Source organism: Nicotiana sylvestris, chromosome 4 (assembly GCF_000393655.2).
Source record: "Nicotiana sylvestris chromosome 4, ASM39365v2, whole genome shotgun sequence".
NCBI classification, from domain to species: domain Eukaryota; kingdom Viridiplantae; phylum Streptophyta; class Magnoliopsida; order Solanales; family Solanaceae; genus Nicotiana; species Nicotiana sylvestris.
The window spans coordinates 52,053,995-52,072,468 of NC_091060.1; the positions used below are offsets into that span (position 1 = coordinate 52,053,995).

At 42.0% G+C, this 18,474-nt stretch overlaps 1 protein-coding gene across 1 annotated transcript; it reads right to left on the reverse strand.

Annotated features, from left to right (window-relative positions):
* Window positions 1-8,350: 8,350 nt before the first annotated feature.
* LOC138889536 (uncharacterized) lies at window positions 8,351-9,535 on the reverse strand. Its single transcript, XM_070172857.1, has 3 exons — window positions 9,332-9,535; window positions 8,573-9,193; window positions 8,351-8,446 (listed from the first exon to the last, which is right to left on the reverse strand). Exons 1-3 carry the CDS (start codon window positions 9,533-9,535, stop codon window positions 8,351-8,353), a joined length of 921 nt encoding a protein of 306 aa, XP_070028958.1.
* Window positions 9,536-18,474: the final 8,939 nt, after the last annotated feature.

Here is an 18,474-nt window from a genome sequence, read left to right on the forward strand (position 1 = left end):
ATTTTGGCGTATCGTGATTATACTGCTCTATTTCTCCAGCGAGGCCGAGGGATTAGAGTTTACCCTCAACCATCTCATTTGGTTGTATCGGGCTCAGTTGTTTTGAGGGCTCATCAAGCTCCAATGTCGATCAAAAAAGGCCTTCTTTGCTAGTAACGGCGAGGATAAAGATCGAGGCTGGATGAGCCGGTTTGTCAAATTGAGAACCTTGGACGTCATCCCTAGGGGAAAAATGCTATTCCCGGAGATATGGAACTTCAATCGTAAGTGAAGTCCTTTTCCAAATACCCTCTCATATTCCACTTCCATGTTTCGTAATGCCTTTACCTTTTTTGCAGTTGTTGCTAGGACTGTAAAACATTAAAAGAAGAAGAGTATTTCAGAGAAAAGTAGGGAAAGAGAATTCTTATTGATTTTTGAGATCAATTATAATGGAATAGAACCCCTCTATTTATGGGGGAAAGTGACTCAGCCACCAAGTAATAAACCCAAAAATATCTCTAAATATAGACATTCACCATAAATACAATTCTATTTATAACTGATAATGCCCAACTATGCATTTTAAAGGACAAAGCAGTCGTTGCAAATATAATCCGGTTTTATGTCCGGAATCGAATCCTCAGGGAATTAACCTATATATTACACGCTTCGGCAATGTTATTATCAACTCAATCAATCTCTAGATGCAATATTTTTGATCAATAAAGATTGGGTTTTTGTTTAAATACTTCAACTACAATTAAAACAACAGTAAGCTAAAACAAAGATAATTCAATGGTAAAAAGGTCTAGAGCAGTGATTTCCCCAATTGCTAGTTTAGGTCTTGACTCTTCCGCTATAATCTCGCCGTAATACTCTATGAGGATTAAGAGTTATGGGTTATCGTAATTATCTCTCGATCAACTACAATAATTTACTAGAGCATTCTCTCGAACTACTCTGGCTGACAATAGTTATGCAACTCTAAATTATCCCACCAAAGTTTTGTTATCTCTAAACCCACTTTTAAGTTCAAGTAATGAATCTCTTCAGTTACCCAAAAGTGGTGTTGTTCAACAGCTATCTAACCTAATATTCTTTCTCAAGCAATATAAGGTAATTAGACACGATTAATCAAGGGCCCATTCAATTAATCACCATACAAAACGTAGTTGAACAATCATATCATAAATCCGGCTCGATTATAACAACTTAAGTCAATATTTCAACCAACAATTGGTTCCATCAACCCTAGATAAGTGTATAGCTACTCATAAAAAAATAAAAGAAAATTACTAAATTGTTTATAATGTAAAATTGAAAAAATTAAAAGGAGATAGAAAAACTCTAATGTTTGGTTGATCTTCTCACTCTTGTTCTTGCCTCCAAAAGTAGTCTAAAATTATCTTAGCATCAAGTTGGGCGAGTTTCCAAAGCTTATGAGGGTTTTACAAAAGTTTCCCCAAAATTACACTTTGGTCCTCAAACTTCCAGCTGTGTGAACAGTGCACCGCGGTCGCGGTCGACTGCGGTGAAAGCTAACCTTTCTGCCTCACTTCATTAACCTGTCGCGGTCGCGGTGGCCTTCTTGCCCAGGCTATTTTTTGCTTCTTTGTGCTTGTGTACTTCTCGAGTGGGTGTTTTCTTCACATTATCGCCTCTGAAACACTACATGTTGCTTCCTCTCATATAATATTCCATGTGGCACAAAAGAACACTATTTAGAGCATTTTGTTGGCAATTTATCTATAAAACAACAACAAAGTATGGTCATCTTAAGGTGTAAATGTTAACTATATAGCCTACTATCAACACCCCACACTTAAACTATTGCTAGTCCTCGAGCAATCCACCACACTCCATCAAGAAATTCCTTCCCTAAGCTTTTCCCTTAACGATTCACACCATGAACATTTTTACAAAAGTTGCACCTAGTAGTGAACAACCTTTACCTCAAGAGTCAAACCTTCTCTGCCATGCAATATTAGCACTTACTCAAACCGCCCTATACAAGAGTCAATACTTACCTTTCCTTTGTGAATCACATGCCCTCACATCACACCAGAGAGTAGTTCCACATATAATGATAATTAGAAGAAGTGGGAACTAAGATAGACAAAATTCGCTTACTCTCAGAAAGAACATTCACATGCCAAAGAAGCACCATAGGCTTGCCCGTAGTGTAATACTCTACTAATTGAGCCCAATCAGTCTAAGATCAATAGGACTTTACTTGGTTGTAATGTAGTCTAAGGGACGGGTAGGATATATTTAGATACAGTGACTAACCTCCCTAAGCACTTTTAATACAGTTACATTAAACTTAAAGATCATAGTTGTGCCAACCAAACACTCCACCTCATTTGTTTAAAACATCCTCATCCATTAGGTGCAATTTGTAGAAGCCACCACTTATCAACCACTATAATTATTTATAACCCATATATATATGTTTTTTTTTCGTGGTGCTTTTTCTTTTATGCTTCAAAGTTCCACATCTTTTCTCTATCTCAATGGTTCCACTCAAAAACCAAACCACCACTCCACACTTTAGGTTTTGCATATTTTCACTACTATTCAAGTGCTTATTGGGAGGTAAAAAGGTTCAAACAGCAGGCTATTCAAACAATTGGGTAAGGTTTACAATGTGGTTGCCAAAGAAATAGGCTTATAGGCTCAACAGGGTTAACTAAGATGTATTGCCTTCAGGTGGGTTTATTTTATATGTTTGGTTCAACAAAGAAATGTCTATATCACTTCTAAAACTAAAAGAGACTACTATTTCGCTTTGCAAACACACAGGGCAAGTTCTAAGCATTAAATATGAAACATGGAACACAGTAAAACTCATACACACATGGCACATGACTCACTCCGGATTGGTTTATCAAGACAGTCTCTTTTGAGCGTTCAAGTTAGATACAAACGTACAAATTAAGGCACTCTAACAGGATTCAACCAATGAAGCTAGGCGTTATACTCTAGTGTCTATCGTGCTCAGGTGTATCAATGCTAAGGGCTTTCCTTCGAATTTAGCTCGCAGCCCATTAGTCCTAATTTAAAAACTAAAAAGAACTAAAATAAACAAAAACTACCTATACCCGGTTCAAACTAAACCCTTGGAAAAGAACTGTGGCCCAAAGAAAAACCAAGGGGGAGTTACTACACTACCTAAAAATAAAATAAAAAAATCTTTTTGGTGTTTTCTCAAGACTAACTTCCCTCAAGAACATTGTCTAAAGGATCTGTCATCAAGAAGAGTCTACATATTCCATTTGTTTTTCCGACTTAGTCCCTCAGGAACCCCGCCGAAAGAGATCCGTCGTCGGGACAAGTCACTTACTATTTTCACTTACCTAATGAACTATTACTCTAACACTAAAGCAATCAAAGCAGAACAAAACAAAGAACATCAAACAGTCCATTATCACAATTACAAACATACAATGAAGTATCCCCCACCCTACACTTAAAATAAAGACATGTCCCCATGGCTTAAAAATTTAAAGAGCAGTGAGGTAAAGGAACTTCCCTGAAGGATCACTCCTGATCGGAGACTATGTCTGGGTTGACGTTGCAGGCGCGACCCAGAGCTCTCAACCAGCCCAAGAATTTCTTCTCTGACTTCACTTGCCTCTCAACTACCGCATCAACACGGGTACCCAAATCAGTGACTGAGGTACACAACCCAGCCATATCATGCTTCAAAGCTGTCATACAGGTGCTCCGACGTGGTTTTAATGGGCCTGCCACATCAACTCTCGGAGGAGGGGGAACCGCAGCTACCTCAGTATCATTATCATCATCACTAGCTGAATCATCATTAGAGTCATCAACATTCACCACCAGCTCTCGTCCAATTCCAATTTTTCTCACCGGGAACAGGGCTTTTAGTGGCAATCTCCCATCAACCCGAGGGTCTTCATGGACTCTAGCAAGACGGTGCAGCCGGGTATCAGCGAAGGGAAGTAGTGGCCCTTGGTTTGCTCAAGTGATGTAATGAACATCTCTTCATGGATGAGTCGGGCCACATCAAAATCACTGTGGGACATGAAACAGTGGATTGCGGACGCCCGTGGTAGATTAACATCTGTCGTGTTGCTGGATGGCAACAATTGACTGTTGACAATGGTGAGCCAACACTTAGCCTCCCAATTCAGACATTGGGAGTTGAGAGTAATCCTGTGCTTGATCCATAGGTGTTCTCCATCCGACACACAGATAGTATCAAGAAGAGTGCCCCACAAGGCCCGTGTACCGCTAAAAGTACGATAGGGATCAAATTCACCCCGAAACACTGGCAGCCTGTATACCCTGCGGATGGTGTCAAGGGATGCATTTACCGGAATATTGCACACCGTCACAACCCCATTCTCATGTTCTGGCAAGTTCGCATTACTCAGAATTCACCACATCTATGGCACATTAGCTCCTTATAATTCCATTGGGGCAATTTGCCAAACACCTTGTGGGCGAGGCATTATCCAAACATGTGTAGCCCTCATGAGTCTATCAAACTTCACCCAAATTAAGTATACAACTCCACCAACACACCCCACACTTGGTCCACTCAAGCACCCACCAACAACACCATTTCTAAACAATAATTACACATCCCCTTCACCAAACCTTCTCAAAAACGAAACTAAAATAGAAAAAAAAACAAAAAAAAACGAAAAACTACAAAAATCTATCAACAATGCAATATCATAACAACATTGAACTATCTTAACAACAACAAAATGTATAAAGAAAAGAAAGGGGGTGGTGAGAATCATACCTTAATGGAAAAGGGAGGAGAGGAATGGAGATGGGGGAGTGTATTGGGATTAAGAAGAAAAAAAGGAAGAAGAGAATATTTTGGGGGGGGGGGTTAGGGTTTAGAGAGAGAGAGAGAGAATAAGAATTAGGGGAAGGGAATCGGATGTTTTGATATTATGAGGGAGGGTTTGGGTTTTAAAATTAAAAGAAGAAGAAAAGAAATAAGAAAAAACGGAAAAAAATAAAATAAAATAAATTAAAATACCTGGGACCACCGCGGTCACGGAAGGCCACGGTAGGTTACCAAATCGGAGGCAGAATACTGTGGTTTCACTGTGGTTCATCGCGGTCGCGGTGAGTGTTAAAACTTGAGGCAGAATACTTGCCTTATACAGCGGTCGCGGTGTTGGCGATGATTTTTTTCTTTTCTTTTTAGATAGTTACAAGCACAATACTAATAACAACATCCATGGGTTGCCTCCCACGCAGCGCCTGATTTAACATCGTGGCACGACGCAAGCATTTGATCATCACTCCTCATTCGCGTACTGGGGCTCTTCCAAATTGATTACCACTCTATCCCCTTTTTCTTTTGTCATTCCAAGGTAATGTTTCAACCTTTGCCCATTTACTATGAACTTGTTTGTCCCATCTTCTAATTCAATCTCTACAGCTCCACTTAAGAACAATTGCACCACTCTGAAAGGTCCTGACCATCGGGACCTTAACTTACCTGGGAACAATCTCAATCTCGAGTTGTATAACAACACTAGATCTCCAGGTTTGAAGTATCGATCCAAGATGTGCTTATCATGCATTAATTTCATCATTTCTTTGTATAATCTAGCACTCTCAAAGGCCTGGAACCTGAATTCCTCTAGCTCATGTAACCCAGTGATTCTGTTAGTACCTGATGTCTCCATGTCTAAGTTTAACTACCGCAATGCCCAAAGTGCTTTATGCTCTAGCTCAACTGGGAGGTGGAATGCCTTGCCAAACGCCAACTTGTACGGTGACATACCAATTGGGGTTTTGAAGGTTGTGCAGTACGCTCACAATGCATCATCCAATTTCTTTGTCCAGCCAGTCCTTGTTGCATTCACTGTTTTTGTGAGGACACATTTAATCTCCCTGTTGGACACTTCAACTTGCCCGCTCGATTGTGGGTGGTACGGGGTGGTCAATTTATGACGAACTCCATATTTTTCCAACAGCCGTGTGAATGCTCTATTGCAGAAATGGGTTCCGCCATCACTGAGTATAGCTCTTGGGGTACCAAAACGCGTGAAAAGGTTCTTTAGAAAGCCTAATACCCCCTTAGCATCATTGGTCGGGAGAGCCACTACTTCGACCCACTTGGAGACATAGTCAACTGCTACCAATATGTACTTGTTATCATACGAGCTGACGAATGGCCCCATGAAGTCAATCCCCCACATGTCAAAAATCTCCACCTCTTGAATTGTGGTCATTGGCATCTCGTGTCTACGAGATATGTTGCCAGTTCTTTGGCATTCATCGCAGCTTTTAATCCAAGCATGGGCATCCTTGAACAGAGTAGGCCAGTACAAGCCTGACTCCAACACCTTAGCTGTTGTTGGAATTCCTCCAAAGTGTCCACCATATGGTGAAGCATGGTAAGCCTGCAAAACACAATGTTGATCTTTCTCGGGGATACACCGCCAGATCATGTTATCTATACATATTTTAAACAACAGAGGTTCATCCCAATAATAATACCGACAATCACGAAAGAACTTTTTCTTTTGTATTGAGGAGAGTTCATAAGGTACAATACCGCTTGCTAAATAATTAGCAATATCAGCATACCAAGATTGTCATTGTTAGTAACTGTTCATCCAGGAATGTCTCTGTTATATCCTCAACCTCTACCTTCTTTTCAGCTCCTTCCAACTTTGAGAGGTGGTCAACTACTTGGTTCTCTATCCTTTTTTGGTCACGTATTTCCAGATCGAATTCTTGTAACAGAAGAACCCAACGAATTAAGCATGGCTTTGACTCTTTCTTTTCTATCAGGTACCTAATTGCTGCATGGTCAGTGTAAACAATAACTTTCGAGACAATCAAATATAACCTGAATTTTTGAATGTAAAAACAACAGCCAACATCTCCTTTTCCGTCACAGTGTAATTGAGTTGTGCATCGCTTAGCGTTCTGCTTGCATAGTAAATCGGGTGCATCAGTTTATCCTTTCGCTGCCTCAAGACTGCTCCTATGGCATAGTCACGTGCGTCGTACATGAGCTCAAATGGCTGCTCCTAGTTGGGTGCAACAATGATGGGTGCAGTCACCAATCGCTTCTTCAGCTCCTCAAATGCCAACATGCAATCATTAGAAAACACAAAGGGGTGATCCTTTTCAAGGAGTTTGCATAATGGGTTAGCAATTTTGGAGAAATCTTTTATGAATCGCCTGTAGAACCCGGCGTTCCCAAGGAAACTTCTCACCGCCTTGACTGAAGTGGCCGGTGGTAGTTTTTCAATCATGTCAACATTAGCATGGTCGACCTCAATTCCTTTAATGGACACTCGATGTCCCAGGACTATCCCTTCATGTACCATAAAATGGCACTTCTCCTAGTTCAACACTAAATTTGTCTCCACACATCTTTTGGGCACTCTTCTTAAATTGTGGAGACAGTCCTCGAATGAATCTGCCACCACGGAGAAATCATCCATAAAGACCTCCATAATATCCTCCACCATGTCCGTGAAAATGGCTAACATGTACCGTTGAAATGTCGTCGGTGCATTGCAAAGCCCAAAAAGCATTCTCCGAAAGGTGAAGATGCCATACGGACAAGTGAAGGATGTTTTCTCTCTATCTTCAGGGGCTATTGATATGTGATTGTACCCCGAATATCCATCCAAGAAGCAGAAGTGTGATCGCCCGGCCAGCCTGTCCAACATTTGGTCAATGAAAAGTAAGGGAAAGTGGTCCTTTCGGGTGGCTGTGTTCAATTTTCGGTAATCCATGCAAATCCGCCATCCCGTGACTGTACGAGTTGAGATCAACTAATTGTTCTCATTTTGCACAATAGTCATTCCCCCCTTTTTCGGCACACATTGGACAGGGCTGACCCAATTGATATTGGAGATGGGGAAGATGATTCCCGCATCTAACCATTTGATCACTTCCTTCTTTACTACCTCTTTCATATTCGGGTTCATCCTTCATTGATGTTCTCTAGAAGGTTTGTGCCTTTCTTCCAAGAGAATCTTGTGCATACAGAAGGCTGGGCTGATACCCTTTATGTCTGCCATGGTCCAGCCAATGGCAATCTTGCTTTCCTGCAGTACCTGTAAGAGCTGTTTTACCTGCACATCTAGCAAACTGGATGATATAATAACAGGCAAAGTAGAATCGGGACCTAAAAAAATGTACCTGAGGTGAGCTGGGAGCGGCTTCAGCTCCAGCTTGGGTGGTTCCTCTACTAATGGCTTTGTTGGAGGTGTAGCCCTTTTTTCTAATTCAAGGGACTTGAACTGAGGTTCCCTTTTCCAGATTCCTTGGCCTTCAAGTTCTATGACCCACTCAGCTAACCCTTGACCATCCATTTCTTCTAAATTTGTCAAACATGCCTCTATTAAGCAGTCAGGGTCACATCATCTTCTTGCAGGATCATATCCACTGCCTTCACTAGAGAGCAATTAGCATATTCACTAGGTCTCCTCATAGATTGCTGAACATTGAATATGACTTCTTCATCGTTCAGGCTCATTTTTAATTCCCCAGTCTCACAATCAATCAGGGCTCTCCCAGTGGCCAAAAATGGCCTACCTAAAATGATAGGTATCTCCTCATCTACCTGACAATCCAGAATAACAAAGTCTGCAGGGAACACGAACTTCCCCACTTGCACCAACACATCATCAAGAATCCTAGTAGGCCTTTTTACTATGCGGTCAGCCAGCTGCAACAGCATCGAAGTCGGTCTAGCTCTGCCAATGCCCAGTTTGGTGTATATAGCCAGAGGCATCAAATTTATGCTGGCTCCAAAATCACATAATGCCTTTGCAAAGGCGTAACTCCCAATCGTGCATGGAATAGTGAAGCTACCTAAGTCAGACATCTTTTGAGCCATCGGTCTGGTCACTACTGTATTGTAGGTCTGCGTTAGAGTCACTGTGGATAGGTCCTGAAAATCAAACTTCCGTGACATTAGGTCTTTCATCATCTTCGCATAACCTGGCATCTCTCTCAAGGCATCCATCAAAGGAATATTCAACTGAATTTGACACAGCATCTCCATGCATGTCTTGTATTGATCTTCTTTCTTTTGTTTTATCTGTCTATGAGGGAATGGTGTAGGTATCACCCTTTGTGCACTGCTTGTTGGCTTCTCTCTATTGGGGTTCTGTGGCACAAGAGGCACCACCTGTTCTGCAGCTTGTTCATTTACCTTAGCCTTACCCTTTTCATCTTGACCCTGTTCAACCACCACTTCAATCAGATTTGTTGGTTTATCTACCTCTAGTGGAATTGGAGTGGCTGGCGTAGTCTCTTTGCTGGCTTGTGCAACCTCCTACTCTTTGTCTAAATCTCTCCCATTCCAGAGACTTACTACCGTCAGCTGATTCGGGTTTTGCTCCTTGGGGTTAATATTTGTATCCGCTGGCAATGTACCCTGGGGGCAGTTGTTTAAAGTCATAGACAACTGCCCCAACTGAATTTCAATGTTCTTTATAGCTGAATCATGTACTGCCAACTTTTCTTGCATCTTACCATTTGTCCCCATGAGTTGCTGGAGCATCCCCCTAATCTCTACCATGTTGTTATCTTGCTGCTGAGGAGGTGGCTCATATGTCAACTGTTGTTGGTTATGCTATGGGTAGCCCTGTTATCTCTGGTGGTATGGCACCATTTGGCCTTAAGCTTGCATGCCCCCAGGCTGAGGCATGTTGGGTCTGTATTGCTGATTTGGTGCCGGTCTCTACTTTTGTCCTCCTTGTCTCTGACCTCCAAAGTTGTTAACATAATTCTTATCTTCCCTTACCCCTTGATTTTCACCTTCTCCGCTCCATGAACACACATAAGACTGATTAATATAGGGTGTACACAGTCCTCCATTTGTCGTGTCAACAATATGCACCTGTTTGGTACCCATCTCATCTATCTTCTTTGTCAAAATACTCATCTGAGTCATGAGTGTGGCCATGTTCTCTGCATGTGAATTATTTGGGTCAAAAGGAACTGAATGCTCTATGGGTGCTAGTGTTGTACCTCTAGTCATCCACCCCGAGTTATGGGACATCTTGTCAAGAAGTACTTTGCACTCTGTAAATGCCTTACTCAAAAATGCACCTCCAGCTGAAGCGTCCATATTGGCCTTTAGATTGTCAGCTAACCCCATGTAAAACCTCTGGCCAAGCATCTGGTCTGGAATGCCATGGTGAGGACACTTCACCAACATCTCTTTAAATTTTTCTCAAGTTTCTTGCAAGGTCTCAGTCGGCTGCTGCTTGTATTGCAATATTTCATTAATCTGCCTTGCAGTCTTGTTGGGCGGGTAGAACTTATTCAAAAACTGCTTTACTAATTCCTCCCAGGTGACAATGGAATTGATTGAGAGCAAATTCAGCCAAGTTTGAGCTTCCCCAGTTACAGAGAACGGAAACAGTAATAGCTTGTTAGCTTCTAGGGTCACATTTGGCTGCCTTTGAGTTACACAAATTGACAGAAAATTTTTCAAATGTTGCTGAGGGTCTTCAATGTGTGACCCGGAGAACAATCCTTTATTCTGCAGCAGATGCAGCATGTTGTTGGTGATCTGGAATGTCTCCGCTTGAATTACGGGCACAAATATGGCAATTGCTAGGTTGTTAGCTGTGGGTTGAGCACAATCATAAAGTGCAGCTTCTGGCACAAGAGGTGCCACCACTCTGACATTTGGGTTAGATGGCTCATCCCTGATGTTTCTGTTGACGTTCTCTACGTCACCCATGTCAAATTCAAGTTGGTGTGGTTGTTGTGATTGTTGGATCCTCCTGTTAGCACGGTTCAATGCCCTGAATGTTTTCTCGGGGTCTGAAAGTCCTTCAAGCAGTTCTCCAGTCCTCGAAGAATTTTTAGGCATACACCTGAATTCCACAAGAGTTCAAACGTTAGAATTTCAATGAAAATTGTTTAACATCTTTGAAATTTGATTTGAACTAATAATTTTAACACTACTTCTAAGTTGTAATAGACAACACCGTTAGTTCCCCGGCAACGGCGCTAAAATTTGATAATTCCCAACTATGCCTTTTAAAGGACAAAGCGGTCGCTGCAAATATAATCCGGTTTTAAGTCCGGAATCGAATCCTCAGGGAACTAACCTATCTATTACACTCTTCGGCAATGTTATTATCAACTCAATCAATCTCTAGATGCGAGATTTTTGATCAATAAAGATTGGTTTTTGTTTAAATACTTCAACTACTATTAAAACAACAGTAAGCTAAAACAAAGATAATTCAATGGTAAAAAGGTCTAGAGCAGTGATTTCCCCAATTGCTAGTTTAGGTATTGACTCTTCTGCTATAATCTCGTCGTAATACTCTATGAGGATTAAGAGTTATGGGATATCATAATTATCTCTCAATCAACTACAATAATTTACTAGAGCACTCTCTCGAACTACTCTAGCTGACAATAGTTATGCAACTCTAAATTATCCCACCAAAGTTTTGTTATCTCTAAACCCACTTTTAAGTTCAAGTAATGAATCTCTTCAATTACCCAAAAGTGGTGTTGTTCAACAGCTATCTAACCTAATATTCTTTCTCAAGCAATATAAGGTAATTAGACACGATTAATCAAGGGCCCATTCAATTAATCACCATACAAAACGTAGTTGAACAATCATATCATAAATCCGGCTCGATTATAACAACTTGAGTCAAAACTTCAGCCAACAATTGCTTCCATCAACCCTAGATAAGTGTTTAGCTGCTCATAACAAAATAAGAGAATACTACTAAATTGTTCATAATGTAAAATTGCAAGAATTAAAAGGAGATAGAATAACTCTAATGTTTTGTTGATCTTCTCACTCTTGTTCTTGCCTCCAAAAGTAGTCTAAAATTAGCTTAGCATCTAGTTGGGCGAGTTTCTAAAGCTTATGAGGGTTTTACAAAAGTTTCTCCGAAATTACACTTTGGTCCTCAAACTTCCAACTGCGTGAACGGTGCACCACTGTCGCGGCCAACCGTGGTCGACCGCGGTGAAAGCTGACCTTTCTACCTCACTTTATTAACCTGTCGTGGTCCACCGCGGTCGCGGTGGCCTTCTTGCCCAGGCTATTTTTTGCTTCTTTGTGCTCGGGTACTTCTCGAGTAGGTGTTTTCTTCACATTATCGCCTCCAAAACACTCCATGTTTATTCCTCTTATATAATATTCCCTGTGGCACAAAAGAACATTATTTAGAGCATTTTGTTGGCAATTTATCTATAAAACAACAATAAAATATGGTCATCTTAAGGTGTAATGTCAACTATATAGCCTACTATCAATAACACTCCCCCTTGAATGTCTATTCAACAGATAATGTGCCTCGTTAAAACCTTAACAAAAATAAAATCCAGTGGGAAAAAATTCTAGAGAGGGAAAAAGAGTACACATATCTAACAATACGCCTTTTGGTACGCCCCACAAGATCCCCGACCTCGAGGACTAGGTCTGAAAATTAGCTACAACATCCTCGTATGATGAGCACAAATGGCGTGAATTATCAAAGGGCAAATGGGAGGCCAAACACCACTATTAGTTCCTCCCCCATGTTTTCTCATGCTTTTCCTTTATTGGATACGTTTTCCACACTTATTCCTTCCTATGCATGCAGTGGTGATGTCTTCGAGATAAGGGCAGCCCCGCCCGGGGAAGAGACCGAGTCCCGATACCAACATTGAGGAAAGACAACAAGAGAAAAAGGGCTTCGAAGCCCGAAGACCCCTAGGATGAGAGGGCCCCTACTTGAAATCCAAGGAGGAAGCTTATCCATGTGGATGTGGATTCGTCCCTCTAATTTTTGGAAGATGAAGAAAACGAGTGCAAAGAATCAGTGCTTGTACCCCAAACTAGAAAACCGGTCGAGGCTGCCAAGCCCTCCGAACTAGAGACCTTGCCTCGTGGTGAGGGAACTCCGAAGAAAGACTCAAGCAAGGACCTCGATTCCCCTAAGATCGAGATCGTTCCCCCTACCTTCAACTAGTACACCAGAGGGGACAAGTGCTGAGAAAAACGAGGCTAACTAGAGCTCCCCGAGTGAGGAGCTCGGGGCTGTGACAGTAGGTCACTCCCCTTCTCTACCATCTTACTCCGAGGAGGCGATAAAGGATGCTCGAGCTCTACGAATGCCCGACCCGAGCAAGGTCCTCGAAGAAGATCCTTTTCAGGATTGTTTCACTACGGTCGATGATGAAGCCGACCTTAATGATGCATCCACCCTCTTTGAAGAGGCTCATTGTCTCTTCTCTCGGGTAAATACTAACTTCTCTTGTGGTAATTTTTTCTTTTGCCCTTCTTTGATTGATATCTCTTTATTTTTTTGTGTAGGCCATCACCAAATTTTGAGCCGAGCTGAGCCAATGTGAGTCTGAGCTCAGGAAGGCTTCGGATGAAGAAAAGGCCATGACGCTCCTTTGAAGCCAAAATGAGGAGGAGCTCAAGGACCTTCGAGCTGATTTGGCCAAAGCTAAAAAAACGAGGCTGAGCTAGACAAGCAGGTAATCATGATTTAAACAGAGTATGGTCTTCTTGGCCTTACTGAAGACTCAAACACTTCAATGTATCAGCTGCAGCAAAAGTTGGAGGTGATTGGGAAGCTTCGGGGCGAGGTCGATCGGGTTAAGGCTAACTGCCACCGATGGAAGGAGAACATGGATAGGCTTGCCACTTATAAAGAGGCTGCTCTAACCCAACTGGCCTCGGCTGAGAATTAGCTCCGACGTATCAAAGTGAAACATTTGACCCAGGCCAAGAAAATCAAGGAGCTCGAGGCAAAGCTCGCTGAAGCCGGGGCCGAGGTTGCTGAGGCCAAGGCTGAAGTTGAGAAGATGAAGGCCACGGCTGTTAAAACCATCATCGTATACTTGAAAGATGTCAAGATTGTTTATGCGGAGCTAAGGGAGGCCTCCAACCAGGAAAAAGTGAGAAATGATTTGGCCAAGTGGCGATCCCGAAGGGAGACTCTCAAAGAAATCCACGCTCGAGGGTTCGACCTCACTGAAGAAATAGCCCATGCAAAGGCGTTGGAAACCGATGCCAGGTTTCTCATTTCTTCTGATGATGAAGATGTTTTTAGTGGTTCTGAGGGCGGGGGAAATGAAGACAGAGTCCCCGAGGAGGAGGTTCCCGAGGATGCGGCTCCAGAGGATGCAGCTCCCGAGGATGTGGCTTCCAAAGACATGGTTCTCGAGGATGTGGCCCCTAAAGTAGATTAGGTTCTTGGTCTTTTGTTTTTGTGCAAGGCCCCTCGTAGGTACGGTAAATACCCTTTATAAATATGATGAATTCCCTTTTGCTTTATCTCCGATTTGTATAGAATTCTTCTTTGTCTTCATTTTGTGAAAAAATTTAATAACTTCAATGATGAAGCGAACATCGGCTCAGATTCTGAATATAACAACCCTTAGGTTTTTTAATGATCAATGGGTGATATTCGAACTTATAATAGAATACCTCTTAAGGTTTTGTTAATCCTCGAGCTATGTTTAAGTCGATTTGATGCAATCTCGGGATGATGGGACTCTTAAGTCAGAGTTGAGTGAGAGTAAGGTCTCAAACTACGCATGCTTCGGCCCTTAGGCTCTTTTATAATGTCCCTTAGGCTCTTTTAGGTCGACCCTTAGGCTCTTTAAGTTGGGTCAATTCGGCCTCAAAGACGGCTATAATTTTTCCTCTTTTTGGCTAAAGCCTTAGCATGTGTTTTTGTACCCGTTGGGTTTTTCGAAGGTTCAGTCGATCGGAACCTCATTTGTAATCTGTTTGTGTTATGATAATTTAACACCTCCTGAGGCTTTTTCGAAGGCTGATATTGTCGAAGCCTTTAAATTATTCGAGGGGCTGATTTTATCGAAGCCCCTTCTTATTTGCTTTTGCCTAGGGTAGCCTAGTTTAACTGGTTTTTCAAAGTAATTGATGGCCTTTAACTTATGGCGAAAGTCGGATGTCTCCGAGCCGCATTAATTTGGTCGTAGCCTTTTTTTTATATGACCGTAGTCTTTAATGTGGTCATAGCCTTTAATATGTTGTAGCCTTTAATGTGGTCGTAGCCTTTAATATGGTCGTAGGCTTCGGGTATGTCTATTGGACTTGTTTCCCGATAACCTTTTGAACTTGTTCAAAAGGTTAGTCCTCAAGTATGATGGCATTGGCCTTTATGTCGAGGGGATGCCTCTTTGAGGTCTTATGAATTCGAGTTTAGATGACTCGAATGCGTTGATTGTCAATGACAGTCCCCGAGTAATCGAGGTGTATTCGCGTACAACCAAATATAAGTAAAACTTTTCATCAACCTTCGGGGTATGAAGCAAAGGCGGGCTCGATAAGTATCGCTTTAATTCTTGTAAGGCTTGCTAGCATTCCGGGGTTCATGCGAAATCCTTTTTTCCTTTTTGAGCAACGAAAAGAACTTGTGACTTCGATCTGATGACCTTAAAATAAATCGACCCAAGGTGGCTATCCGTCCTATTAACCTTTGCACGGCTTTCACACTATCCACGATTATGATATCTTCGATAGCCTTGATCTTATCGGGGTTGATCTCGATTCCCCGCTTAGATACCATGAAGCTGAGTACCTTGCCCGAGCTGACCCCGAAGGCACATTTTTCTGGGTTAAGCTTCATGTTGTACTTCCTTAAGATTTTGAGCATTTCCTGCAAATGAGCTAAATGGTCCTCTACCCGCAGGGACTTAACCAACATATCGTCAATATACACTTCCATTGATTTACCTATCTGTTCCTCGAACATTTTGTTAACTAGGCGTTGGTATGTAGATCCTACATTTTTTAGCCCGAAGGACATTACGTTGTAACAATAAGTTTCAAACTTAGTGATAAACGAGGTCATCTCTTGTTCCCCCCCCCCAGTTCATCTAAATCTGATTGTACCCAGAGTAGGCATCGAGAAAGGTAAGGATCTCGTGGCTGGCCGTGGCATCGATCATGCGATCGATGTTAGGCAGTGGAAAAGAGTGTTTAGGGCATGCTTTGTTTAAATCCTAATAATCTACGCACATTCTAAGTTTGTTTCCCTTTTTAGGAACTACAAATACGTTGGCTAACCACTCGGGGTATTTTACCTACCGAATAGACCCTATTTTAAGAAGTTTGGTTACCTCATCTTTTATGAATGCATGCTTAACTCGGACTGGGGGCCTTCTCTTTTACTTCACTAGTTTGAATCTAGGGTCGATACTTAGCCGGTGTGTTGTTACTTCTGGTGGGATCCCTATCATATCTAAGTGGAACCAAGCAAAACAATCCATATTATCGATAAGAAATTGAATGAGTTTTTTCCTGAGTTCGGGGATTAACCTTGTTCCCAAATATACCTTTTTCTCGGGCATGTACTCGATCAGTATGACCTATTCCAGTTCCTCGACCGTTGACTTGCTGCATCCAACTTTTCGGGAACGACGAAAGTTCAAGGAGTAAGAAAATCCTCTTCTTCTTCAATTACCTGTTCCCCCGATTCGGTCGAGGCTGGGGTCGGTAGTTGCTATTTGGCCATCTGCTTATCTTTGGTGCTTGATTTTTTAGAGGTCGGAGGTACTAGTATCGGTGTCACCTCATCAACTGCAAACATTTCCTTTGCAGCGTGTTGTTCTCCGTAAACTATTTTCACACCATCTATTGTTGGGAATTTCATCATCTGATGAAGGGTTCAAGGTACTGCCCTCATGTTGTGGATCCATAGCCTTCCAAGAAGTGCATTATACCTCACGTCGCCTCCGATGACATGGAATTTTGTGTCTTGGATGGTCCCGGCCATGTTCACTGGTAGGATTATCTCCCCCTTCATTGTTTCGCTTGCCATATTGAAGCTATTTAGGACACAGGATGCAAGTACAATTTGATCCTGTAGGTCGAGCTACTCTATGATCCTCGCTCTGATTATATTTGCTGAGCCACCCGGATCCACTAGAACACGTTTAATTTGAATTTTATTTAACTAAATAGAAATTACCAGGGCGTCATTGTACGGCTGAGATATGCCTTCTACTTCCTCGTTATTGAATGATAGGACTCCCTCGGGCACATAGCTCTGAGTCCGTTTTTCTCTGGTGATCGACACCTTGGTGCGTTTGAATACAGGGCCTTGTGGAACATCGACACCACCAACGATCACATGGATTACATGTTGCAGTTCTTCTTGCTCATTTTTTCTGTTTGCATATCTTTCCCTGAAGTGGTTCTTAGCTCAATTATTGAGAAATTCTCGAAGATGACCCTCGTTGAACAACTGAGCTACCTCCTCTAGCTGTATGCAGTCTTCGATTCTATGGCCATGTATGCCATGATACTTACATATCAAGTTTAAATTCATTTGAGAAGGATCGATTTGTATAGGCCTGGGCCATTTGGTATCTTTGATTCTTCCAATAGCTAACACGATCACCAATGCATCTATACTGAAATTATACTCTAACAATAGAGGTGCTTCCGTGGGGTCGGTATGTTTATCAAAACTATTCTTACTCTTGAGTCCCCGAGAAATTTGACCTCAATATTTCTCTGATCATTCCGAGGAGCGTTACGCCCCGAACCATTGTTTCTCCAATATTGATTCCCTGTCTGTATCCCTCGGTGGCTTAGCTGCCAATCTATTAGGATGAACTGAACCTGAGGGGCTCCCAACTGGTCGTACTCAACCTTGATCTTCGATTGGTAATGATTATGCACATCTGACCATATCATAGCTGGATACTCGATCAGATTCTGCTTTAATTGTAGAGATGCGATCGAACTCCACTCGTTCAAACCCCACATAAAAGCCTATATTGCCCAATCATCCGAAACCGGTAGCAATTCCATTCGCTCCATTTGGAACTGGGATACGAACTCCCTTAACATCTCATATTCCTTTGTCTTATCTTAAAAAGGTTTGATTTCCTTGTTGCCACCTATATGGCCATGACATGTGCTTTCACGAAGGTGCCTGCTAACATAGCAAACGAATCAATAGAGTTCGAGGGCAAGTTGTGATACCAAATCATGACTCCCTTTGACAATGTTTCCCCAAATTTCTTCAACAATATTAATTCGATCTCATCATCATTCAAGTCGTTTCCTTTAATCCCGCAAGTGTATGAGGTAATATGCTCATTAGAATCGGTTGTTCTATTGTATTTAGGCATATAGGGCATGCAAAACTTTTTAGGAATGGGCTTCGGAGCCGCACTCAGAGGGAATGGTTTTTGTATAAACTTTTTGGCATCCAAACCTTTCAATACTGGGAGTGACCCGGTATTTGATCAACACGGGATTTATAAGTCTCCACTTTTTTGTCATTATCTTAAATCTTTTTATCCCCGGACTCGATTCTCTTGGTGAGTTCCTCGAGCATCTTCATAATCGTGGATTTAGTCCCCGAGCCGTTACCGTTTGATCTCTCTGGCACCGGCTCAGTACGTTGAGTGTTCCCTAGCTCGACCACATTTGGAGTTTTATTCTGACTTTAAAGTTAAGCGATAGCAATCTGTTGAGCTTGTAGCATCTTGAAT